The 26,840-nt window shown below is 38.5% G+C and overlaps 1 protein-coding gene across 2 annotated transcripts; it reads right to left on the reverse strand.

Moving 5' to 3' along the window:
* Positions 1-1,807: 1,807 nt before the first annotated feature.
* plekha2 (pleckstrin homology domain containing A2) lies at positions 1,808-25,824 on the reverse strand. 2 transcript variants are annotated; one of them, XM_028458389.1, is made up of 12 exons: positions 25,590-25,824; positions 20,767-20,927; positions 20,190-20,246; positions 15,295-15,343; positions 15,109-15,206; positions 9,721-9,852; positions 9,564-9,656; positions 9,399-9,467; positions 8,790-8,860; positions 5,284-5,347; positions 3,414-3,491; positions 1,808-3,344 (listed from the first exon to the last, which is right to left on the reverse strand). In XM_028458389.1, the coding sequence occupies exons 2-12, from the start codon at positions 20,905-20,907 to the stop codon at positions 2,904-2,906; spliced, it is 1,293 nt and encodes a 430-aa protein (XP_028314190.1). In that variant the 5' UTR covers positions 20,908-20,927; positions 25,590-25,824; the 3' UTR covers positions 1,808-2,903. The 2 variants fall into 2 exon arrangements, with proteins under 2 accessions (XP_028314190.1, XP_028314191.1); XM_028458390.1 differs by lacking the exon at positions 20,190-20,246.
* Between the last annotated feature and the right edge of the window lie 1,016 nt (positions 25,825-26,840).

Raw genomic sequence — 26,840 nt, forward strand, 5'->3', positions numbered from 1 at the left:
ATAGGGCTGAACAATGCATTTGCAATATTATCGCAAGATCATAAAACACGATTTTCTAATCGCGAAGGCTGCAATTTTATTTTATTTTTCTTGTCCTCTGGTACTGTCCTGTTAAGTGTTTAAGAAGTGCGGTCCACATGTTTACATGTTTCATGAAACGTGAAGTAAGAGATGTTGAAGAGGTAATGTTAATGTTTAAAAAAATCTGAAAATGTTTATTATGAAACAGATTGATTTATTGCTTGTGATCATTAAAAAATACATGACAAGATGACCTTGAAAAAATAATCACTTATTAAATCACAATTGCAATATTGAGGAAAAAAAAAATCGCAGTTAGATTATTTTCCAAAATCGTTCAGCCCCACTAAAAGATGCAATATATTGCGATATAAATAATTACAAATTTCAACTACAACTACAAAATGGTATTAAATACAATTAATTTCACTTTTTTTTTTAAACTTGCAAGAACAAGTAAATGATAATTAACTGCAATTCAAGTACCAACATCAAAAACAAGAATATTTATTATACTGACAAATTATTCAAATTTTCAAAAATGTGATTCTGATTGTGTAAGTTCTTAAATTCTTAAAATAACTAAATACATACTACAAATAAAGTGCAATCAACTTCCAGCTAAAATGCACTGAGGACTAAGTGAGGTAGTTTAACAAGGTCTGATATGGTTCACTGACACCTAGTGAGCAGGCGTTTACGTGCTATAGATATTTTAGCATCATTTTATTTCATTTTGTCGTTGAAAAAAACATGATTAAAACAATCAATTTGGAATTTTTTTTTTTGGATCGATACGATACTCGTGCTGCGAAATATCGCAATATATCGCTGAATCGTTTTTCTCTTACACCCTTACTCCCAACACACAAAATGACAACAATGACAGAAAAACATACAAAAATAAAAAACAGAAAAAAAATGCAACAAAAAAATTTACAAAATGACTCAAAATTCACACAAGACAATAACAAACACAAAATTAGAAACAATGTACAAAACAACATAAAAACACAAAGTTTACACGCAAAACCTTAGTTGTTTCCTGTGCTAATGCTCAGATTGGTCAATATTCTAAATACCCACATCAATGTTGATCATGTGACCCTCAGTTCAGATACTTATCATCGAGCAAAGCTAATTTGAGCTAACCTTTACCCATTGAAAGCTCATCCTTTCCCAGCTGCTAACCATGTGACTCACACTCCAATAACCCAACTGTTGGTTTGTATTCAATCAAAACTTTCAACATAGTCTTTTTATAAAAACATTTTAATGACAAAGAATGTTTCAGACGAGTGCATACAGCTTCAGGAACGTGGAACGAAATGAAGCCATTTGTGTGTGAGCGCGAGAATGTTTAGGACAAAGCAGTGTAACAACACCATAGTACCGCTAGGAAAGAGTATAAAAACCACGAGTAAAAACAAGGAAAGACAAAGTGCTAAATTACAGTTGAATTACCAAACGTAGTGGTACACTGTCCCACGTAATGCTACAATGTTAAAATCACAATTCATCAGAGCTGTTGACCCACCAATCAACTGTAACAGTGATGTCAGTACCAGTAACACACTGCAATAAAGCCAAAAGAACTCACAGCTCACTCAAGCTAATATTAAGGGGATCCTCCACTGTTTTAAGTGTCCTCATTAGAAAATCTATGCCTAACAACTGGCATTATTTTGCACCATATTTGTTTTGTTAACTTTTAAAAATGGGACTACATTACCGTTTTAGAGCCTGTGCTCCGCCATCTTGAAATCACGTGATGGATGATGTCACAAGGCCCCACTGCATGTAAACATCCCATTGTCTCCTATTGGAGTGAAGCATTCAGCCTGATTTTTAGATCATTTAGCAGCTTTTTCAGTCAAACTAACAACATCTAAATAATTAATAAAGTTAAATATGTCATTGTAAACCTTTTGTTTACCAGAAGAAGATTAAAAAAAAAGTTGTGACCCGAAAAATAATCTATGAGCATTAGGGGCGACAGTTCCAACTCTGTGGTTTGGTAGTAGACAATGAAGCAGAGAAGAGGCACTCTCCTTTATTCTCCCTTAAACAGTGCGCTGACACGCTCTGGTGGCTGAAGTTAGCGAGTATATGAGGATCTTGAAGGACTTCAATCCTCAGGGTTTTTGTTTCTTCAACAGTCAGTGATTTACGAAAACAGGCTGAATGTTTCACTCAAATAGGTAAACAATGGGATGTTTACAGGCAGTGGGGCCGTGTGACATCATCAATCACGTGATTTCAAGCTGGTGGAACATAGGCTCTAAAACTGTTAAGTAGTCCCATTTTTAAAAAGTTAATAAAACAAATATGGTGCGAAATAATGTGTTTTGTTAGGCATAGATCTTCTAAAAAGGCCAGATTTGTAGTAACAGTGGAGGATTCCTATAAAGGCTCACGTTCAATGCAAACTCCACTTTAGAATGCTTGTTATTAGTTTTACCTCTAAATGAATGTAAAATCAACATGTTAAAAACACTGCTCTGATGGAAGAAAAACCTCATACTCATTTTTGACGGTGAAATAACTAAATGAATGAAAATCTGTGTCTATGAAATCAAATGCCACTTGTGTTGTGAATACTATCAGTGAGAGGTGACGGGGACAAAGTTCATTTGGAGCCGAGTGCATCGAGGTGATAACATGTGCCATCTTTAGTTTTTTAAATCGCAGAAACAATCAACGGGTATTCAAGTTTTGAGAAAAAGTTCCAAACACACTTCCTCGTTTCACAGTCTGTTGAATATCAACCCTTTGTGTGCAAAAGCGCTGCATCAGCAGCAGGGGGCGCTGTTCACCTATTATGTAATTCTAGCTAAACGAGTCACATTCTCTCTGCAACGTTATTGGAGCGAGGAGGTGAACTAGACGTCGGTGGTTCGGATGCCGTCGTCGTCCAGGCTAAAGGGGAATGTAGAGCCTGAGGGAGGCTGAGGCTGGGAGCGGTGCCTCCGACGGCCGCTCGCCGCCTCCGCCGAGGCAGCGAGGAGGCCCAGTCCGCTACTGGGCGGAGGAGGAAGAGGAGGGTTGGACAGGGAGTTAGAGGAGGAGGAGGTGGAGGAAGAGGTGGAGGAGGAGGACAGAGAGGGTTGAGCGGGAACGGAACTAAACACGTCGTCATCCTCCACATCCAAAGAGGGATCGCACGATGGCCCCGGGGCCCCCGCGCTCCAGGGCTGCCAGCTCGGAGCCACGGAGCAGGACTTGACCAGACCTGGTCTCCTCTCATCACGGCTCTGACCTCGCGACGCAGACAGAGCGTTGTGGCTTCGATAGAGAGGAGAGGAACGCTTGAAGGAACCGCCCTGAAAGTGGGGACAAGAGTCAGAATCCACAGTTTGGACACAAAAGAAGCTACAGATGAAGATGTTTACCTTAGGAGGGCCCCTGAAGTCCTGGATCTTCACCTCGATGTCCCTGATCCAACCTCTCATCTCCTCAGGAGAGTCTGTCTAAAGAAGACATTAAACAGAGGTTTAAGGACCAGAACCTTTAAATGGATCCTCCACTGTTTTTACAAATGTGGACTATTTACTAGAAGATATGACAAAACGCATTATTATACACCAGGCTTGGGGTCAATTACATTTCTCAGTTACAATTACATTTTCAATTACAATTCAGTTACGATTACAGTGACCAGCATTTTTTTCAATTAACCTTACTCTTGTGTTAGCTTTCTGTTAGCATCTCTGATGATAACGGGTCCTAAATCAGCTGTAAAATACACTAATAACACATATCTATCATCTAATCTATTTCCTATTAGGCTTCCTAATCAATAAAAATATAGGTTTTAATATCTATGGTGTGGTCATCTGAGTCTTTTTTTGTCTCACTATACTCCTTGATTTCATTTTTCTTAATGGTAAAATGTGGGAAAGCTTGATATGAAACATATTTTAATATTTGTTAACCACATATGTGTAGAATGTACAGTACATACAACTGTAACATGATTCCCCAGTTTTGCATTAAATTGTAATTAACTATTTTTGTAATACAACTTTCATGGAACTTACAATTACAAGTCAATTATCTAAACTCAATTACAATTTATTTACAATGACATCGTAATTGTAATTAACTATCATTTGCAGGATTGCAATTATAATTGACCCCAAGCCTGTTATGCATCATTTTCATTTTATTAACTTTTAAAAATGGACCACTTTAGCAGGAAAAGTTAAAGATGCCAATAAAAACCTATATCCTCAACTTCAGCCATCGGAGCATGAGCATGCACTGTTTAACGGGGGAGTAAAGGGTCCTTAGGAAAGCTCTTCTTCTCTGCTTCATTGTCTACTACAAAACCGCAGAGTTGGAATTTGTCGCCGCCGGCCGTCACAGATTATTTTTTTTGGGTCACAACTGTTTTCATCCTCTTGGTAAACAAAAGAGGGTTACATCGGCATCTTTACCTTTTCCTGGTTTTTTAGATCAACCAAAAGCAGTACAAATTGTCATTTTGACTAAAAAAGCTGCTAAATGATCTAAAAAGCAGGTCGAATGCTTCATTCCAATGAAAAACAATGGGCAGTTTTACAGGCAGTGGGGCCGTGTGACATCATCAATCGCATGATTTCAAAATGGTGGAACACAGGCTCCCGTTTTTAAAAGGCAATCAAATTAATAGGGTGCATAATAATGTGTTTTGTTAGGCAAAGATCTTCCAACAAGTACATTTCAAAAATTTTTAGGCCACATTTGTAAAAAACAGTGGAGGATCCCTTTAATTTTAGACATCTTTAGATAACTGAAGCACGCCGCACACAGAGCAGATTCTGTGTCCTGACCTAGGACGGTGCACACAAAGGACTGTTTAAGTGTCCAATGTGATTTCTAGCAGCAGTTTTCCTGTTTTCATGAAGTCAGTGGTCGTTCCAGCTTCTAAAAAGCATGCTTTTGTTTTGCGTTGTTACAATCCAAGTAGAATCCAAATAGACTGGTGACTATCAACTGTGTTGCTGGTGCTAGTCTCTTTTTGTGGCTCTGCTGTGATAACAGTGGCCCGTCTCTGATGCTGACCAACATTAAAGCACGCCTGCTTGCAGCTCGTCTCTCTTTTTCCTCTCCTCTGAGTCGGCCGTTTCCCAAACTAAATACTGTGGCTGCACATCAGCAGCAGAGCAATGAGCACAAACATCTGGATTTCACTGCTGAACTTCGAGCTGAACACATGAGCAGGCCTTGAAATGTGCTGCAGTAAATGTTTTAAAACGTGGCGTGTTAAAGAAAGTTTACCTGAATGTAGAAGGTTCTGGAGCCTGTGATGATCTCAAACAGATTGTCTCTCAGCAGGAGGTCCCTGACAGGCAGAAGGAAACCAAACATGAGCTTTGCTCTCCTTGTTTATTCACATTTAATGAGAACACATTCAGAGAACAGTTCAGATTATTGTGACTGCAATCAAATGTGAAAAGGCTCCGGTACAAAGCTGATGGTGTATTAGCTGAACTGGTGATGAGTTTATCTGGTGACACATCATGACATGGCAGCGCAGGATTTTGTGGAAATTGTGAGGGTGATGCTCTGGTTGGAGAAAATGTAGGGTTTCACAAACGTTTTGAGACAATGTCCTACATTTCCATGTGATTTTTCCTGTTTAACGAGTGGCTAAGGATTAGCAGCGTGGTTGACGTCGCTCTCACAACGTAATTTAAGAGTAATGTCCTGTTTTTGTAAGTCATCTAAAACCTACAGTATATAGAGGGTTCCTACAGCTTCGGTCAGATTAAATTCAAGACTTTTTAAGACTTTTTATTGCCATTTGAAATTAAATTTAAGATCAACTTCACAATAAACACAATTAGAAAAACACTTCAATTACATAAGTTTAGATAAGGCTGGGCAAAAAAATCGATTTAATTGATTTATTGAATTTGTAGATATTTTGCAAATTCGAGTTTAAAAATAATATATATATATATTTTTTCCCCACCACAGTTTTTTCGGACATTTCCGTGTTCCATCCTTGTGGGTTATGTAGCGCGATATGAGCCAGTCCCCTCTTTGTTTACATGTGTTTGCCCTATGAGTAGGCTATATGTGCCCCACATGTTTAATTTTTTATTCGCACTATGCTGAGATGCTAAGAGAAGAGTTTATTATTTTTTAATTGTAATGTTATATGTTATAAAATATATAGTTGTCTGATTTCTTAATCAGAAAATTGAAGCTACTGTGAAGTTGCTGTTGCACTTCTGCTTAAACTCGAGTTAAAGCTTGAAATTGTTGAATGACAGAGTCTCATTTACTTTTTATTTTGGAATTGTTCTATGAATTTTAACTCTCGAGGACAATCACAGCAACAACGTTGCACTTTTAACAATATATCTGATGTCTGCAGTTATTTTTAAGCGCATTAAAAAAATAATAATCAGAAATCGAATCAAAACTTGAATTTTTCTTTAAAAAAAATCGGAAATTTTTTTTTTAGGCAAAATTGCCAAGCCCTAGGTTCAGGGTAAAAGTTTTCCAATGTCTACTGCACACATACAACTGGCGGCCCCCAAAATAAAATCCCAAAAATACACAAAATGACAGCAAATTACACAAATAAGACAGACTAAAATAATCAAAATCACTCTGAAAACACAAAATGAACCAGAAATCTATATAACAAAAAATAAAAAACCATTAAGAAAAATCTTTGAACAGACAATTTTTGTTTAAATTTACTTTTTCCCATGTTGTTGAAAATCCCACTGCAACCACTGTTATGCAGTTGGTTCCGCTGTCGTGATTGTGCAATGTTACGGTAAATTATACATTTTAGATTAATTAATTTAATGCCTTTTAAGACTTTTTAAGGATCTCCACCGCGGGAACACTGAATAATCACATGGCGGCGCAGGATTTTGTGGAAATTGTGAGGATGATTCTCTGGTTGGAGGTAATTAAAGGTTTCACAAATAATGTTTTGGGAGCATGTCATACATTTCCATGGGATTTTTTCTGATCAATGATTGGCTGAAGGGTTAGCATTGTGGTTGAAGTCGCTCTCGCAAAGTAATCTTATGTGATTTCACAGTTATGTCCTGTTTTCGTAAATAATCTGAAGCATGGAAAATGTAAAACTAACAACAGTAGTTGACTGTTAACCCTATTTAACATGTTTGCTAAGATTTCAAGAAGTTTAACAACCAGTAAAGTATCTAAACAGGGAACAACAATAAAAGAAAAACAAACTGTAAAAGTGTAAAGTACGTGGAAATGGCTAAACCCTGAAAGGAACAATGGAAGGCATTAAATATTAACAAAAAAATTTCAAATTTCAAAGAATTCCAGGTTAGGGCTTTCACAGATACCTAATCTGAATCCAAGAGGTCACCTTTGACCTTTCCAACATGATCAACTTCCATGATATTTGTGCTAAAAAAAAAAACAGCCACCCCAAAACTGCTATCATTCATGCTTTCTAATACGACTAAAACAGGAAGGAAATACATGTTAGAGATTTGTACGAGCCGACAAAAAGGTTCTCAAGTGCAGTTAAGACACGCCCACTCTATACTAAACATTTAAATCTCCAAATAGTAATCTATGCGATGCTAACTAGCTACTCAATACTCACTATACAACTCTATTCACGATTAACCTAAACCTACTCACCACAGAGTAACAGGATTATAGGAGGGGCGGGGCCAACAGTGACGTGAGAAGTAGGGTTGGGCAATATGGCCTTTTTTCATATCTAAAAAAACTAGAATCATTTCATTTTCATTTCTTTCCATTTTATTTGCACAAATAAGACAAAATGTATGCAGTGGTTAAAAGAACATAACTGTGCAGGAGAGAGTGAGAAGATCATTTGAGGTCTTATAAGACCACCTCCCCAAAGTCAGTTTAAACAAAAACAGGCATGAACAGGTAGGCCAATATTTTAAAAATATATACACATATTTAAAGATTACTTGTGTATTAACATTTTTTTAGCTGTATTTTAAATGAGTCAAAAGTAGATATAGTCTTTAAAACAAGAGATAAATGATTCCAGAGTGAAGGTCCTCTATATTTGAGAGTATTTTGTCTGGCTGAAGTTCTACAGAAGGGCAGATGCAAATCTCTGCAATGCCTGGTGGAGTAGGCATGAACATCTGAAGTATACATGAAAAAAATGCTACAAGTCCTGGGCATGTAGCATCCAGTCGTTGCTGTGTTTCGTGGGCATTCATTTTAGTTTGAATAATAACACCAGATGGAAAAAAAAAGCCCAGTTCTGTGCAAATTGTGCAAAAAATAGTTTGCAACTCACTGGAGCTTTGCAGCCTCTGCCATCACTTTAATGCTAAACATGTAGCAGCTAGCACGGACAGTCAGACAGTGCTAGCTGCAACACGCTCCGAGCAGGAAGTTTTACTCCCACACTCGAGATGACAGGGTTCAGGGTTCATGAGTGACAAATGAACAAAGTCAGTGGATAACCACTCTACCACTCTCTGTGGTAGAGGATGTGGGCGGGGCTACAGATAGAATTGTCTGACCCAACTTATGATACTGCTATGTATAAAGACTATTTCAAACTATATTCATCAGCTTCATCAGTTGCTCTGTTTATTTCGTGCCACAGATATTATAACTATTTTGCACTGTTTCCACTTCTCTGGAATATTCTGGACTAAGTGCTGAAATGTATTTTAATACACAAAACAGTTTACAACGTTTGGCTGCAAACATGGAGAGTGTCCACTGAGGCTAATCCAGCTTCATATCACTAGAGTTGTTTATTGTGATGCTGTTTGACTCACCCTGATTTAACCAGACATTCATGGACCTTCTGAATGTCCCTCAGTGGAATGGTTCGAAGTGGATCCTTTTCCTGGGACATTTTAAGAGACACCCAGACGTTAGACACAAAACAGCAGCCACTTTGATGGTCGAGCACACGTGTCAAACTCAAGGTCCGGGGGCCAAATCTGGCCCTTTGGACCATCAAATTCGGCCCACAGGAGAAAGTTCTATAAATCAGCTCATATATCTAAATCCATCAATGAAGCTCCATGCTTTTTTCTCATGACTGCAGTCATTTTAAACCTCAAATTGTTCAAATAACTCAACTTCCCTGAAATTATATCACATAATTTCAAAAAATTAAATAAAAATTGGTCACAAAATCAATGAAATTTAAAAGAGAAAATCCAGCAGGGACTGATATCTGTCATTTATTGCTTGAATATTGTTGGTGCCTTACATAATTTATGTACAATTTATACGCTGTGTAAAGAACAAACTTGAAGACATTGATGTTGAAATTGCTCATTTTCCTGCCTAAAATCCGAGGCCTACTTAAATTCAAACGACTTGGTATTTGGCCCCTGAACTAAAATGAGTTTGACACCCCTGATCCAGCTCCTCACCATCTCCGTTTTGAAGTAACTGACTGCGCTGTCGTCCAATGTGAAAAAGCGCCTCTTCCAGCTCTTCCTCTGCAGCACACAGCACATTAGATTCTCACACATACACACAAACACACACAGCCTGAACACATGCAGCTAATCTGTTGCATGTCAGCGGTTGCTCACCACATTTCCTTGCTTAACGCAATAACCACATCTCAGCACGCCCGGCCTGTGGTGGCCCCTCCTCTCTCTGCCCTCTGTCTCCTCAATGTCGTTCTGAAACATTTCATCATCTTCATCCACCAACGCTTGTTCTTTAACCTTTCAAATGTAAACGTACCGGTATAGTCGTATGCACGACCACGCCGCCGATTATTTCAGTCTTGTAAGCCTGCTGCCTCCTTCCTCCGGGACCATCACTGATCTCTGCGCTCACATGGGGCCGCTGAGACGCACTGTAGGACTTGGGCACCTGTTTGCAGGAGGGACAACGTCATATAGGAATGTAATTCCCACAATGCACCTCTACAAAGTAAACCAATGGAGATTTATTTGGGTTATGGTTTCTGATTTCGAGTTGATCACAAAACAGTTGAAGTTATATCACCAGAGTGCAGCAAAGACATACTGTAAGTGTAGAGCTGGTTGTTCTGTTTGGAAATGTTAGAACACATTTAGGGAGTAACAATTTAAATTTTTTTTTTTCTAATTTGAGAGCAAATAAATACTTAACTGCTTTGGTCATAATTTTCTATATCAACTAGTTTGGACATGGGAAACTGGTGGCCCGGGGGCCACATGTGGGCCCTCAGTTTGACTTTGTGTAGCCCCCAAAATAAATGCACAAACTGACAGAAAAAATATACAAAATGACACCAAAAACTCAAAATGAACTACAATAAACTATATGAAAGTAACAACACAAAACAAAACACAAAAAACGAGAACAAAATACACAAAGAATGACACTAAAAACATAACAAAAATACACCAAATGACAAAAAAACTGGAAAAAAAAAAAAAAAAACACCAGATACACACTAAACAACAGAAACACACAAAATGGGGGAAAATACAAAATATGACACCCAAAATACACAAAAATGACAGCAAAACACATAAGATGAGAGAAAAATATACTAAATGATAGTAAAAACATGACAAAAATAAATTAGGAAGGAAAATATACTAAGTGATACCCAATAACACACAAAAATCCAAATGAGATCAAAAACTGAGAATGAGAAACACACAAGATGAAAACCAAAATACACAAAAATAAGAGAAAATAATATTCAAAATGACAGTCAAAACACATGCTGTAAGATGTCACTAAAACACACACAAAATGAAAGGAAAATATACCAAATAATACCAAAAACACACAAACAACAAAATGACATAAAAACATCTAAATGAGAGAAAAACAATTACAGTAAAAACACTCACGACAATGACAAAAATGACAATAGCAATGATCAGATTGGTCATTATTATAAATGTTGATCATCATGTCTTTTTACGCTCCGCTATAATCTCTGGATTATATATTTGCTACATGATGGATATTTATTCAGATGAACTGGTAGAAACTTGACCAAACATCAGCACAATGACTCTGTTGACTCGTTCACTCTTTACTCAATGTCATGTGTTTTCAAGCTTCTTCAAGCTTCCACCCACACAAAGGAAAAATCAATGATCTCAGACCACATGTGCCAGCCTTTTACAGCCCACATGCGTCATTCAGGCTTGGCAGACTTTGGCCCTGGTTCACCACTTTTCCATCCCTCTATCACACTTGATTGATACTGAGCACTGCAGAGCACCAATAACCAACAAGGGCTTCCATGATGAACACATCCTCAATGACATTCACTTGCTAATAGTCATATTAGAATAGAATAAAATAGAATAGACATTTATTGATCCCGATAGGGGAAAGAACAAAAATAAATACCAACATAGGATATTAGTGCAAATATATGACTGTGGGACAGACATAAATTAGAAAAAGATAATAATAAACTAAAGTTAAATAAAATTTAAAACAAAAACATTCATGGAGCTCTGCTGTATAAAGTAAACTACAAGCCTCTGATTGTACTTGATAATGGAAAACCCGGAATTCCCGTTCTGATAACAGAAAAAGCAATCTAAACCTTTTTCCCTCTCTCTTTATTTAAAAGCAGGCTGTACTATCACACAGACATTCTTCACAAGCATGTTTTGGGACAATTCTAAAAGGCTTTACATGATCAGTGAGTTTAAAAAAACCGATCATATGAATTCAAGTTGTTTTTTTAGGTACCGACCAAATTCCTTTGGTACTACCTGATACAGATTCACGAAAAACCAAACGGTACCATGTTTCAGGACCTAAACGCAGCCTTGTGACTGTGAGGGAGTGGAAGAGTTGAATAATTTTCATAACATTTGTTGTCAGAGTGCGTGTGTGTGTGTGTGTGTGTTTGGCCCTTTAACTGCAAATGAATGCGCTGCTTGCTCGACCAGTGTGCGGAGTGAGGGAGCGTGTTTGACCGAGGCAGATGGATTATAAGCTATATGCTGTTTTTGAGTGATTGGCAAAAATAAACGTCCCATGTTATACTCAATTACTGCTGTGAAACAAGAGAGTTATCCCTGAAGGTTCATTTGAATTAATGCTAAAGTTAGGCTAATACCATGTTGATGCTAATGCTAGGCTAATGTTATGATAATGCTAATGCTAATGTTACTGTTAGGCTAAAATTAATGCTAGCAAATGTTAATGTTAATGCTAGGCTAAGGTTAATTTTAATTAATACTAACTAATGTTAATATTAAGATAATGCTAGGCTAATGCTACGTTGATGCTAATGCTGGGCTAATGCTATGTTAATGCTAATCCTAGCAAGTGCTAATGCTAATGTTAACTAATGCTAGGTAATGCTAATGTTAGGCTAATGCTTACTAATGCGAATGGTAAAGCTAGGCTAATGCTAATGCAGTTTTCAATGACACGGGCCAGCACATGAATCCTCACTTGCATTTTCTTCAGGAAATGCAATTATTCTAGTTATATACAACCACTGGCAAAAATTATGGAATCACCAGTCTTGAAGGGTGTACATTCAGTCGTTTAATTTTGTAGAAAAAAAAGTAGATCACAGACATGAAGTCATTTAAAATGGCAACTTTCCGGTTTTAAGCAACACTAAAAGAAATCAAGAACAAAAAATGGTGGTAGTCAATAACATTTGCTTTCTTAGATCAAACAGAGGGAGGAAAAAAAACTACGGAATCACTCAATTCTGAGGAAAAAATTATGGAATCATGAAAAACAAACAAACATTTATTGAAGATGTAATGACTGCCATCTACCCAGTGCCGTTACCTGACATGCAGCCCCATATCATCAATGACTGGAAATGCACATGTTTTCTTCAGGCAGACATCTTCTTAAATCTCATTGGAACGGCACCAAACAAAAGTTCCAGCATCATCACCTCGCCCAATGCAGATTCACAATTCATCACTGAATGACTTTCATCCACAGTCTACGATTGCTTTTCCTGAACCCATTGTAACCTTGTTCTTTTCTGTTTAGGTGCTAATGATGGCTTTCATTTAGCTTTTCTGTATGTGAATCCCATTCCCTTTAGGTGGTTTCTTACACTTTGGTCACAGACGCTGCCTCCAGTTTTCGCCCATTTGTTCCTCATTTGTTTTGCTGTGCATTTTCTGTTTTCAAGACATATTGCTTTAAGTTTTCTGTCTTGATGCTTTGATGTCTTCCTTGGTCTACCAGTATGCTTGCCTTTTACAACCTTCCTATGTTGTTTGTACTTGGCCCACATTTTAGACACAGCTGACTGTGAACAACCAAAGATCTTTTGCAACATCTGTGATGATTTACCTTCTTTAGGAAGTTTGATAATCCTTATAATCCTCTCCTTTGTTTCAACTGACATCTCTCGTGTTGGAGCCATGATTCATGTCAATCTGCTTTGTGCAACAGCTCTCTAAAGTGTGAGCGCTCCTTTTTAACTGCAGACAAATGAGCATATTTAATCTGATGCAGGTTTTAGTTTTGGAAATGGAAATTTACAGGGTGATTCCATCATTTTTTCCTCAGAATTGAGTGATTCTATAATTTTTTCCCTATGTTTGATCTAAGAAAGCAATTGTCATTGACTACCACAATTTTTTTTCATGATTTCTTTTAGTGTTTCTTAAAGCCAGAATGTTGCAATTTTGTATGGCTTTAGTTTTGTGGCATGTCTGTGATCTACTGAATGAACATCCTCCAAGACGCGTGATTCCATCTTTTTTGCGAGGGGTTGTATTATTCCTCAACAGGATAGATACAATTTTCACTGTAGGGCTACATTGTATTAGACACTACATAATAGTTTAAGTGTGCAGGAGTAGGTGGTAATGGCAGGTTAAATGTTTGAAGGGCAGAGATGTCCAGAGAAAAAAGTAGTAGGCTTAAAAAAAATAGTAGAAGGCTAAAACTCGCGGCGAGTTGCTGCCACTGCATGCCGATGACGCGCGACACCTAGGGGGGTCGGGGAGCATGCCCCCCCCCAGAAAATTTTGCATAATTGATGCTAGATGGTGGCTTTTGCTGCATTATATTAGTGTAATTGTGGCTTTTTTTCTGTCTATTTTGTAGCACTTTTCTTAGCTTGATGTATTTTCTCACCTAGTTTTTGTTTGAAGGATGCATTTACAAGTTGAAATCTGGTATCCATGATAATGATGACAAAGAATTGAGCATTATTATCAGTTTACCTCTTTCCAGTTAAAAATCTACCAACTTATAGTATAGCAGTAGTATGGGCGCTTGGTCTCTTAGTAGTCCTCTGAAGAATGATGTCTGGCACTGAAACATATCTGCATGATTAACAATTAACAATTAAAAATTGATATGGATGCATTGAGAACTGATCCGAGAATCGTGCAACGTAATATCACGATATATCGCCAAATCATTTTTTTCCAACACCCCCTAGTCCCTGGTAATCATATGAATACTTTTTACTTCACTTTTTCATTCAAACCATAAAAAATATTGGACATCCTGCTCGCCATTTAAAACTTATCCCATCAATGTTTCACTGAGCAGGTAAATCAGAGCAGAAAGAAGATGTTAATCCTCCATCACAGATCGAATGCATGTACTAGTAACTTCACATGGAATAATATTTCCCACTTGTGAAACTATCAATTACCAAGAAATTCATTAAGATTTTGTATTTTATGATCTACGTGAAAAAGGACAACAGCTTTATCATGTAGAATTATATTACAGTATGTGTGCAGACATTAGTGGCTGCAGCTCCCTGTGCTCATGTGTGAATAGTCACAAAGGGGCGGGAAATCTCCAAGGAAACAAAAACTTGGTATCATTCAAAAATATAAACTTTTCATGGGATTCATTTATTATACATAACCCAGAACTTGTGAGTAATTGAAAAAAATGGTATCATATTTACACATAAATATTAGCATCCATGCAAAATAATGCAATTAAAAAAACATAACATTTCAACTACATTTTCAAAGTAGGGAACTTTCCATAAGAATTAACAAGAGAAAAAAGATATTTCAGCATCATGAAATTAGTTCCAAAAAAAAATTCCAATGAAAATATTCCCGAGCTTAAGTTCCTGTGGAAATTTCCCAGAAATGTTCCGCTCCTTAGCAACTGTGTGTGTGTGTGTGTGTGTGCTGCACTTACTGTGATCTTGCTGGCCTGATTTAGCGCAGCCACCCAGTCCCTCAGGTCAATTTCATCATCGGCCTGGAGAAAGTAGCGTCTGGAGACAGCGTTGATGACTGCAGGAATAACAGTTTAAACACACATCCAAACAAACGGAATCTCACTGTGTGTGAATGAACGTGTGCAAACCATATAAAAACTCACCAAAGCAGAACTCCGTCTTGGGTTTTTGCTTTGTTGTAGCTTCACTCACCTGCAAGGAGAGGATATCCTATTTTATCATGTAATGGAATAAAACTAATATCTATAAATGGAAAAACAGCTGAGCAAAAAGAGCACAAGGGAGGAAAAAAAGTTGGTTATATAATGTGTACTTGACACAAAGTCAGACCGTTTCAAGCCTATTCCATCACTTTGCAGCAACCTCTCAAATTGATCCTACATTTAATAAAATGGCTTTTATATTTTATATATCCTGAATATTTTTGTTCTCCCTCCCCCAAAAGCAGTCAACTCTGAATCAACACAAACTTTTGGCCTCAGTTGCAGCAGAGCAGAAGAAAAATCTGTCATGAACACACATGTCAACATCGAGGCCTGCGGCCCACATCCTGTCGCATCGTTTAATGCAACAAGATGTGAGTCGATCATACCTGTATAGATGTAGATTTAAAGGAGTATTACAGTGCAAAGGCTGAGGGCAGGCAGGGTGAATGCTGGTGTGCGAGACCACCGACTGAAGAACGACAAAACTGCTACCAAGGTGAAGTTCCACCATGGAAAAAATGTGAGAACGCACAAGGAAGGACTGGTGCAGACAAATGACAGCGTGGGCTCTGGGTAGATAAGCCCATCTAATCAAAGGCCATTTGTTTGGTGAAATGAACATTGTCCATGTGCAACAGTGAAATGGCAAGAGAATAACCCTACACAGCTATATGCACATATGGGTAACTAATGGCCCAGGGGCCCTCAAGATAAAATGCACAAAATGACTCAAGCACACACAAAATAGCAGAAAATGACACAAAAAACAGCAAAAACACACAAAATTACAAATACACAAAAATATCAGCAAAAATACAGATAATTACTCTAAAAACACACTACTACAAATAAATCATTTTAAAATTTTACAAAACAACAAAAATAGAAACAAATGACTCGTGAAATACACAAACTAGTCTAAAAACAGACAAGAAAACTAGGAGAAAAAAAATGAAAAATATACAAAACAACAAAATTACACAAAATGACTCCAAAGAATAAATGACAACAAAAACACATAAATGACTGAAAACACACAAAACAATAAAAACTTACAAAATGACAGAAAATTGCATAATGACTCCAAAAAACATACAAAAACCCAAAAATACACAAAAAACTCCCAAGAACATACAAAATTACAAATGCAGAAAAAAGACAACAATAATACACAGCTAATCCAAAAACAAACAAGACAATTATAAATAAATATCCAAAATATATAGAAAACAACAGAAACTAAAATTACTCATTACTAGTGCTGGGACTTCACACAAAAATAACACACTAAAAGTGTTTTTTTGCACTACAAACAACACGGAACCATTCTCATTTCCAGAGTTCCCGGTACACCCATAATACTAATGCACAGACCACAACACAAGAAACAGGAGAACCTCAGGAAAAGCTTCGTGGGCTTTAATTTTGGTTTCAGTGATGAAAATAATAAACACAATTGTGTTGTTGTTTATGCTCATTTATTGTTTTCATTGATGAAAACGTTGCTTCTCGTGTCAAATATTCTAATGGTACATTCAGACCAAACGTGCCTCACGTGCGTAGTTGGACGCTTGTGCTCATTGAATACTGACGCTTGTCACCAGCATCGAAAATGCTCGCCCAGTTTGACGACCTGCCGACTAGCATCGGCGTTCGCATCTCCTACCAGGACACTAACTACAGGCGCTGTATTGCAGCAGAAGAGCGCCTGTCCATCTGTTTCTGGTTAGTGTTTTTTTTTCTTCATTATCCTGAATATGTCATGGTTGGTGAAGGCTCCTGATTGGTCGACGCGTTGCGATATGCCCCAAAAGTTTCAACAATCCCAACTCCAGCCACGTTGGGATTGTCGTTAGGAGGCGCGAGACGCGCAGTGGGACCTCCGACGCTCCCTAGAAACACGTCCCTCATATATTGTGAATGTACACCTGCCGCTTTTGACGCGTTTGGTGTGAACGCGCCATTAGGCGATTAATTTAGATTAATTAATTATAAAGTCTCTAATTAATTAGACAATTTTTTAAAAATCAGTCCCACCACTACTCATAATATACACAGAATGAATAAGAGCTGTTTGGTTTTTTTTAGATGCTTGGATTCAGTTGACTGATTTTGGTTTCATAACATATAGAATCAGACATGAAGAAAATTGTGCATTAAAATTATTTTTTTTACCTCTGTGAAGGAGGTTATAATTTTGCCAGCGTTTATTTATTTGTCTGTGAACACTAACTGAAAAACGAATGGATAGATTTTGATAAAATTTTCAGGAAATATCCGAAATAGAATAAGGAACATGTGATTAGATTTTGCGAATCTGAATCAGTTTTTAAAAAATCCCTAAAATTTTAGGAAACCCACCATTATGGATTAAGTAATTGTTAATTATTAAGAAGATGCATTAAAATGTCTGATATCAGGGTTCCTACTAGGAATTTTTCACAGCGTAGGGAGAACGTGTGAGGTGCATGAGCGAGCGCAGTCGGTGCGAGTGTTGTAGGAGGGTGAATGTAGTTAGAGAATTACTCATGCTTGGTATAGGTCCTCCACTAATAAATCAGCGTTCCTACAGATTTAGTCAATTCAATTCAAGACTTTTATTGCCATTTGAATTTAAATTTAAGATCAACTTCACAGTAAACTTAATTACAGGAAAAAAAGCCATATCAATGACAGAGTTAGGGTAAAAATAAGACTAAAATAACCAAAATCACTCCATGAACAAAACATGACTACAGAAATAGCCAGAAATCTATAAAACCACAACAACAATAAAAAAATTAAAACCATAAAGAAACACCATTAAGAAAAATCTTTGTTGGACAGGCAATTTTCTTATAAATTTTATTTTGAAAATGTGAGACTAATTGCAATCATAAAAATCATACTGATGTATTAAAATTAGGGATGTAACGATTCACTCAACTCCCGATACGATTCGATTCACGATACTGGGTTCACGATACGATTCTCTCACGATTTATTTTACAAAATAGGACTGTAGACAAATTTTTTTTTAGAAAATACTGTACTATTTTCCTTTTATTTTTCATTGTCAAAAGAATTCCTTGATAAACAATTCAAAGCAATGCAATTTAACTAAAAATAAATCTTGACTGAAATAAATAAAGGAATAATACAAATGAAAATGAAGCCTATTAATTTAAATTCTGGTTCTATAATAAACAATGCAAAACTGCATAATAGTTCTTTTTCTTTTAAAAGTGCAACTGAAAATGTATTTTGTGCCTTAACAATTGGACTTTAAAAAAAAAACAAAACGTGATTACACTGATTTACGTCACATTTGTTTGGACCAGCAGAGGGCGCTGGTAACCCAGTGGTCGGTTGGCATGCAGATATCTTGCAGTGAAGAAGAGAAGCTATGCTAGCAGACAGAGCTAATAGAAAAACGTGACTTTTACAGATATTCAAGTAATATTACAGATATTCTTTCGGTGCTAAAGGGGTAATGAATCCTTTATTAACATATTTAAGAGTAGAAGGCGGCCAGAAAGAAATTATTAGCAGACTCCGCCCGCCGCCTACACTTGTGGATTAAAAAAAGTACTGCGATTCAATTTTCAGAAAATCGATATCAACCGTGATACCTATGAATCGATTTTAACTGCCTTACGATTAATTGTTACATCCCTAATTAAAATGTAAGACTTTTGAAAGACTGAATTAAGACATTTTAATGACAATTAAGGCATTATTTTTAGATTCATGAATTTAATGCCTTTTAAGACTTTTTAAGGATCCGCGGAAACCCTGTAAATACTCAGAGACACTATATTTTATTCAAAAGACTCCTTTGAAGATGCGCTTTTCAAATTTAAATTGGGTACTATGTGGGAAACATTGTGAATGTTATGGACACACCCTCCAACTCATTCATTTTGAGATTATGAATCACACCGTTTATATTGGGCGGTGATTATGGGTTACAAAGCAGAGGATGCACACAGTAGAGCTTTAATCGGGCCAAAAAAAGAAGACCAAAGCCCGACAGAACACGACCCGAACCCGTCAAACCTGAATGAAGCCGATGCCTTTCTAAGCCCGAACATGTTTCAACCCGATGGTATTCATATCCAGGTGTGTGCATGTCGCATGATCTGTTGTGAGTTATAAACATGACGAGAAGCTTCATAAGCCGCTACGCCAAGCTGCAAGAGGATGCACACAGGCAACATCAGGGGCAGCTAAGTGGTTGCAGGGGTCCTCAGGTAAAGATGGGAGCATCTGAGCAAATCGCCTGTATTAAATAGACGGAGCAGCTAATGTATGTGTTTCTGGGTTATGCAGATTAAAAAGATGTTAAAACAACACGGGTACACCTGGAAGTCAAAGTGTGCGACAATTATTACAACGGTACCTATTAAAAAAGGAAAAAAACTCCTTCACCGTAGGAGGCCGCGACGCTGGCGAGAATCCTGAAGAAGATTATGTTAAAAATGTCTTATATGTAATACAACAATGACATTTAACTCTCCAAACATAAAGCCTGTCACTGACAGCAAATAATAAGTTGAGTTTGCAAACAAAAGAAGAAAAGCAAACAAAATGTTAGCAGAAAAACAAAGACAAGTAAAAGAGAAAAACTTGAGGAGATCTTTCTCTCTAACAGGGGAGGAGCCGTGAGATCTACAATGCTCTAAAGCCAAATGTTATTATCTTCAGTCAGCTCAGCACAACTCCAACATCTGGAAAACTTCTCAGTCTGAGTTCTGAGCTGCAGATAACGCTCAGATGGAGCGTGTGACTGTAAAGTCCTGAATCATTCTCACAATGAAGGAAATGAGCTGGGAGGAGAGTGGGCGGTTTACCTTAGAGATGTAGGTTAATCGCAGCCGGCCCACGAAGCTTGCTCCACTAGCAAGGTTCTGCATGCAAACACACACACAAACACACGCAAACACAAACACGTCACTGGATCAGAGTCCAGGGTTAAGTGGCTCCTGCTGGTCAACTCTGTGTTTTTTTTTGTGTGTGTGTGTTTTTGGTGTTTGTGTGTTTGGAGCGTATGTGTGAATTTGGTGTGTGTATACGTGCGTGTGTGTTTGTGTATGTTTTTTGGTGTTTGTGTGTTTTTGGTCTGTGGCGCATGCATGCGTGTTTTTGGTGTGTGTGTGTGTGTGTGTGTGTGTTTTTGGTGTTTGTGTGTGTGTGTGTGTTTTTGGAGCGTGTGTGTTTTTGGTGTTTGTGTGTGTGTGCATTTTTGGTGTGTGTGTATGTTTTTTGGTGTGTGTGCGCATGCGTGCATGTTTTGGTGTGTGTATATTTGGTGTTTGTGTGTTTTTGGAGCGTGTGTGATTTTTGTGTGCGTGTATTTGGTGTTTGTGTGTTTTTGGAGCGTGTGTGATTTTAGTGTGTGTGTGTGTTTGGTGTCTGTGTGTGACCCACCTGGGGGTTATCCATGTACCACAGCAGAGCGTTCTCCTTCGTGTCCAGTATAAAGTATCGCCTCTGGAAGCGGCAGCTGTTCTCCTTCTCCTCGATGTCCAAGAATCCACACACACGGTTCAGCCGGTCCACGTACGGCATGCTGTCACCGTCACATATCACTGAGACACACATGAAACATCACAGGAAGACTGATTTCATTTAGTGTTCTCACACACACGAAAGGAAGGAAAGGAACCAAACGATTAAACAGCTTTTTCATGTGACGTGATTGAAGCCGAGCCACAGCCCCTGAAGCCTGAGGCTGAGCTCAGGCCTCCACATCCAAAACATTACACACGCACCCCCACACACACACGCACATTCATAAAAACATGGCATGCATGTGAATCACTGACCTGCTGACTGATGCCTATAATACTGATGAGACTCACAGTCTGATGGTTTGTTAATGCCCGAGGTTTAGTCGTTGGGTGGGTTCGGGTATAAGGTTGATTAATGTGTTCCTAATGTTCACTTAATATAAGTGTTTTACTTTTCCAGATGTACCAATAAAAATTAAATGTGATATCACCACCAGAGACCCCGTGGGAGACCCAGGACACGCAGGACAGACTCTCTCTCAGCTGGGCTCGCGCCGCGGCTGGAGGAGCAGGAGCAGCCGCCGCCCTCCACTCCCCACCAACGGAGGCCCGGCGCTCGGCCCTCCTCAACATGTTGGTGGCGTTCCCCCCCACTCCCTGGCCTCGCCGCCGTCATCGGCCCCCTTCGCTGGGGGTCGGCGCGGCGGCCGAGGTTGGGGTAGATGGGGGACAGGCGACCTGGCGTGCGGGTCAGCCGGGTCTTGACGGCATCAATTTAGCCTCCTGAGAAGCAGTTTTAAATGTTTTGCATGCCTGGGCCATGACCAGAAGTCAATCAGGCGGAAAAATACTAGCAAAAGCATTAGCCCAATGAGTATATCCAAGCCTGTGGTCACGTGACTGCCGAAAGTAATACATTCTCCAGGTCACATGACCTGGCCAAAGACGGTCCATCTCTCCAAACTTACATGGTCGGTATTTCAAGAGGGAAGCCATGCTCGGAGCATTGATACTGTCAAGCACTGAGGAATCATTTAAACTAACTCACATGGGTCAACTCTTCAGGTCAGAAAGTCTGCGGTGTGCCTTTAAGTAACTGTTTCACCTTAATAAATCCTTCTTGTAGTCCCTAATACAAGTGTTTATGGGGTGATTGGGGGGTCTTTCATCTCTCCCTGCTGTCTCTAGCCGGAAAACAGCACATGCAACTTTCCTGCCTCCGACCCGGTGGCAAGACTTACTGCTTTACAGCAGCCCAATACAAACTAATGCTAGATTATGACCAGCCCCATGACTGCTCACGGTTGCCTACAAATTCACTTTTCTCAAACTTATATCATGGCGGAGCCAGCAAAAAAAAAAAAGGCAGAGAAGACCTTTGTCCGAGGAACGGAGCAACTCCATGCAGTGACAGCTCAGCAGCAGCACACAGCAGTCACACGCACTGTCGTCATGGCGAAGGGCACGCACAAACACTCGCAACCCAGCGCTCCATCAGGCAGCACACACACAAATATCCATCCATCCATTTTCAGAGCCACTTTGTCAGCACCCAAACAAACACATCACACAAATTTTCACACTCCCTCCCGTATTACTCCCACATCATTCAAGTATTGTACTTGTCTCTCTTCCTCAAACTGTTCACATGGGACTATATGTGTGAAAGCATCCTTAATGTAACTGTTGTATTAGGATTTTTCAGCGATCGGTTGCTACCATCTTGGAAGAGCAAGACTGTCATGTAGCTGTGGGGTGGAGCAGAGTTTTTATGACAATGACATAACCAAAAGGGCCCTTTAGGGGGAGCACTAAGCACAAGTTACTTAGTTCTGCTTTAAATTATGGTTTTCTTTTTTATTAATATTTACAAAACCTTTGGTGAAAACAAGAGCCTTATTTGCAAAGTGTTAACAAAAACTAATGGAAGAAAAGGGGATGTTTAGCTTAAATGATTTTTAGCTTGAGGCAGGTCTCAGGACGATTTTACATTCCGCTCGCATTGCATCATGGGACGGTTGAGTATGGCCCCGTGCCAATACTGGCATTTGCACCCGCGCGCCCCTCATTTTCGTGTTCCCGATGAGGGTGCAAGTGCTTTGGGTGTCCCAATTTTCCAGAGTGGTCATTCGCACCGCCCCCTATGCGCCCCGATCCACACTTCGGCGAAGCCTGCATCCAAGCAGACTTTGCCGAAGCATGTTATCCATAATTCTTTGTGATGTAGAGATTTTGCATCGACGTCAATGATATCACGTGGGTTTTGTTTATCCGTCTGCGAGTCCTGTGCCAAAAAAAATTGCTTTTAAGTGTAAGTATTGAAATATTTTAACTTTTCTTACGCTGTATATGTGTAAATACAATCAAGGTTTGCTATGATACTTAGAAAGAAGCATAAATATCTGATGATCTGATTACAGTGATTTATGCACCAGTATTTACGGACATTCTATGCAAACAATTTCCTAACTTTTTTTGTGCAATCATTCATATAACATCCAATTTAAACTTTACACTTGTACAATAAACTAAACTATAAAAACATAAAACTTACCAGATACCAGTTAGTTACCCACTCTACATTTAAAATTAAAATTACACAGCTACCTCAAATAAATTACTAATATACATTTCTTTTAACGACTGTGGATCAACTCATATTAACAACTACTTTTTTCCCCACAGGGCCTGATGAAATGACCTTCAATTTTATTTAGTGTACTTTTAAATATTTCTGACTGTAATAAAGGCTTTTTTCTATTTTTTCAAATGATGAGTGCATGAAGTGTATCTTTTTATGACGTTTAAGCTGCAGTTTTTGGCTGAATTCGTACACTTTTGTTTGCTCCAAATTTTCCTGTTGTGTACAATTTTCTTTTGAATATTGAAATTTTCCTCATTCCTCTGCTTGATGGAATGTTGACAAATCTTAAATCAAATATGCAAATCTATCTTTGTTTGTGACATTAAAAATTGGGCATTAAAACCTTAAATCTGACTTGCTGCTACCTGTAGAAACTATAAAATTATATGTACAATAAGATAAACTGTGAACCACTCCTTTATCAATAATTGTTCAGTATGATCACCATTTAATCCATTAAAGAAACTGAACAGAATATGCATCCCTATTTCATTTGTATTTTACTCTTGAAATAGATCTATGAGTTGTCACTATATTCAAAGTTCACACTCGAACTGCATAACAAATACATTTTAATCATTAAACTAATTGTAATCATGTTCAGAGAGATGTGCTTGTAAAGTAGTGGAGCAGAAACCTGGGCAGCCGGAAGTCGATGACGTAAACCGCATTGTCCCAATTCTGCAATTTTTGCACACTTGTAACCTGCGCACGCAAACCCTTTGTGCGCTTCTAATAAGTGCACACTTCGTAGAGGAGCGTAGGGTGTAGTGTGAGTATTGTGACCTGGCCCACCGTGCATACTTAAAAAATGTCCCCATGTAGTATACATCTGGGTATTTCTCACGTACTCAATCTTTCTGTTTTTATTTTATTAACCTGCTGCTGAAACTGTGCACATTTCCCCTTATAGGACTAATAAAGGTGATCTTATCATATCTTTCCATACCATCTAATGTGAACGCACTACAAACTCATTTTGACGTTAAACTTAGTATGAGCCGTACGATAGTTTGACATTTACAACACAGTAACCGACTCATGAGTCGGGATCCCCCGGGAAGAGCTGGACAAAGTGACATGGGAGAGGGAAGTCTGGGCCTCCCTGTTAAGGATGCTACCTCCGTGACCCAAACACCAATGGATATTATTATTATTATTATTATTATTATTACAATTCTAATAACATATTATTAAAGTAATAACATATTATTAAAAACAATTGCGATAATGTAATTGACCATATTAACTATTTTTCTATGACATAATTTATCTTTTGGGATCACATCATATTTTCCATAGATCACATCTCCTCATTATCAGGCACACGGTGGATTAGTGGTTTAGCATTACCACGTTCACGTCAAAGCAAGAAGGTCCTGGGTTCAACCCCAGAGGTGGACACTTGGGTTATTTCTGTGTGGAGTTTGCATGTTCTCCCCGCTTTCTTTCTTGTTCTACTTCATTTAACAGATGTCAAATAAATAAATAAATAAATAAATGTATTTTTTTTCTTAAAAAAAAAAGAAAAACGAAATAGGTTACTATTATTAGGAGATCAGACTTGTTTTTAAAATTGAGCTTTAATTAAACAAAAGTATACTGTATTAGTTGTACTCAAAATCAATAAAACACTGCATTACTTTAATATTCAACTGCTGTAGCCTTAAAAACTTTCCATCACAAACAAGTTAATGAAGTTAGAAGAAACCACTGCTGCAATGATTAGCCAGCTAGACACCGGAAGTTGTACCTACGATCACATCACAGTACCTTCCACCAGTCTGAAAATACATATTTCACTATAATAATATATACATGAATCAGCATTTGAAAGGCCATTATTAAACAGTGGCATTAATTGTCTGTGAACTCACCGTGTCAGTAGCTGACAGTTGACACTTTACTATTAGTGTGCACAGATGCTCTCACACCACTTGTTTACACGAGATATTGTATTTTTATAGTATTTTCAGATTAAAAAGTATTTTTAGACAGTTTTTTAATAATGAAGAGCAACAGGTTATTTCTTCAGCAGCACCTGACACACACACACACACACACACACACACACACACACACGCTGCAGGACTCACCCGTGGCCACAGCCCGCGCCCCGCAGCGCTACAACGAGCACAGTAGACACAGTTTAAACTCCAACATGGCCGATAAACTTCTCCACCACCTGTTACACAGAGCGCTGCGGCAGCAGGAAAGGAGGACACACGCCTGACGGTGTGTCACAGCCGTCTGGAAACACACGACTTGCCTTTTTTTTCCGGGTTTAGCCGTTGGCTCGTGAGAGCGCCGCGGCCCCGGATGTGCTGAGTCTGCCCCGCCCCCTCCTACTGTGTCACACACGGTCAAACTGTAACTGTGTGTGTGTGTTTCTGTAGCTGTGTGTGTCTGTAACTGTGTAACAGTGTGTCTGTAACTGTGTGTGTGTTTCTGTAACTGTGTGTGTTTCTGTAACTGTGTGTGTCTGTAACTGTGTGTGTGTTTCTGTAACTGTGTGTGTCTGTAACTGTGTAACAGTGTGTCTGTAAATGTGTGTGTGTTTCTGTAACTGTGTGTGTTTCTGTAGCTGTGTGTTTCTGTAACTGTGTGTGTCTGTAACTGTGTAACAGTGTGTCTGTAACTGTGTGTGTGTTTCTGTAACTGTGAGTGTGTTTCTGTAACTGTGTGTGTTTCTGTAACTGTGTGTGTCTGTAACTGTGTGTGTCTGTAACTGTGTAACAGTGTGTCTGTAACTGTGTGTGTGTTTCTGTAACTGTGAGTGTGTTTCTGTAACTGTGTGTTTCTGTAACTGTGTGTGTCTGTAACTGTGTGTGTCTGTAACTGTGTAACAGTGTGTCTGTAACTGTGTGTGTTTCTGTAACTGTGTGTGTTTCTGTAACTGTGTGTGTCTGTAACTGTGTGTGTGTGTTTCTGTAACTGTATGTGTCTGTAACTGTGTAACAGTGTGTCTGTAACTGTGTATGAATTTTCCTTGATATTTTCATAATAAAGGCGTCAAACAATGTAAATCACCAGCAGGATAAAAACCTCCAACCGCTGATTAGATCACACGCTACCGTAGAGCGAGGTTTACAACCTTTTCAGCCGGCGACCCCTGACAGTCATGTGGAGACAGGGCCATAAGGGGGAATAAAGGGGAGAGATTTTTGGGGCCCATCCATAAAACCAGCAAAATGATGGTCCATTGTTCTATGAATCTGTGATTGCAGCATGAATGAGTGTTTTATTATCTCCCTTTGGCTGCTATTCACGCCCTCCTGTGAAGAGGAAGTGGTTGCACGTCATATGACCTGCTGGAGGACGAAAAGCCCTACCTCTCAGATTTCCTC

This window comes from Gouania willdenowi, chromosome 9 (assembly GCF_900634775.1).
Source record: "Gouania willdenowi chromosome 9, fGouWil2.1, whole genome shotgun sequence".
In the NCBI taxonomy this organism is placed as follows: domain Eukaryota; kingdom Metazoa; phylum Chordata; class Actinopteri; order Blenniiformes; family Gobiesocidae; genus Gouania; species Gouania willdenowi.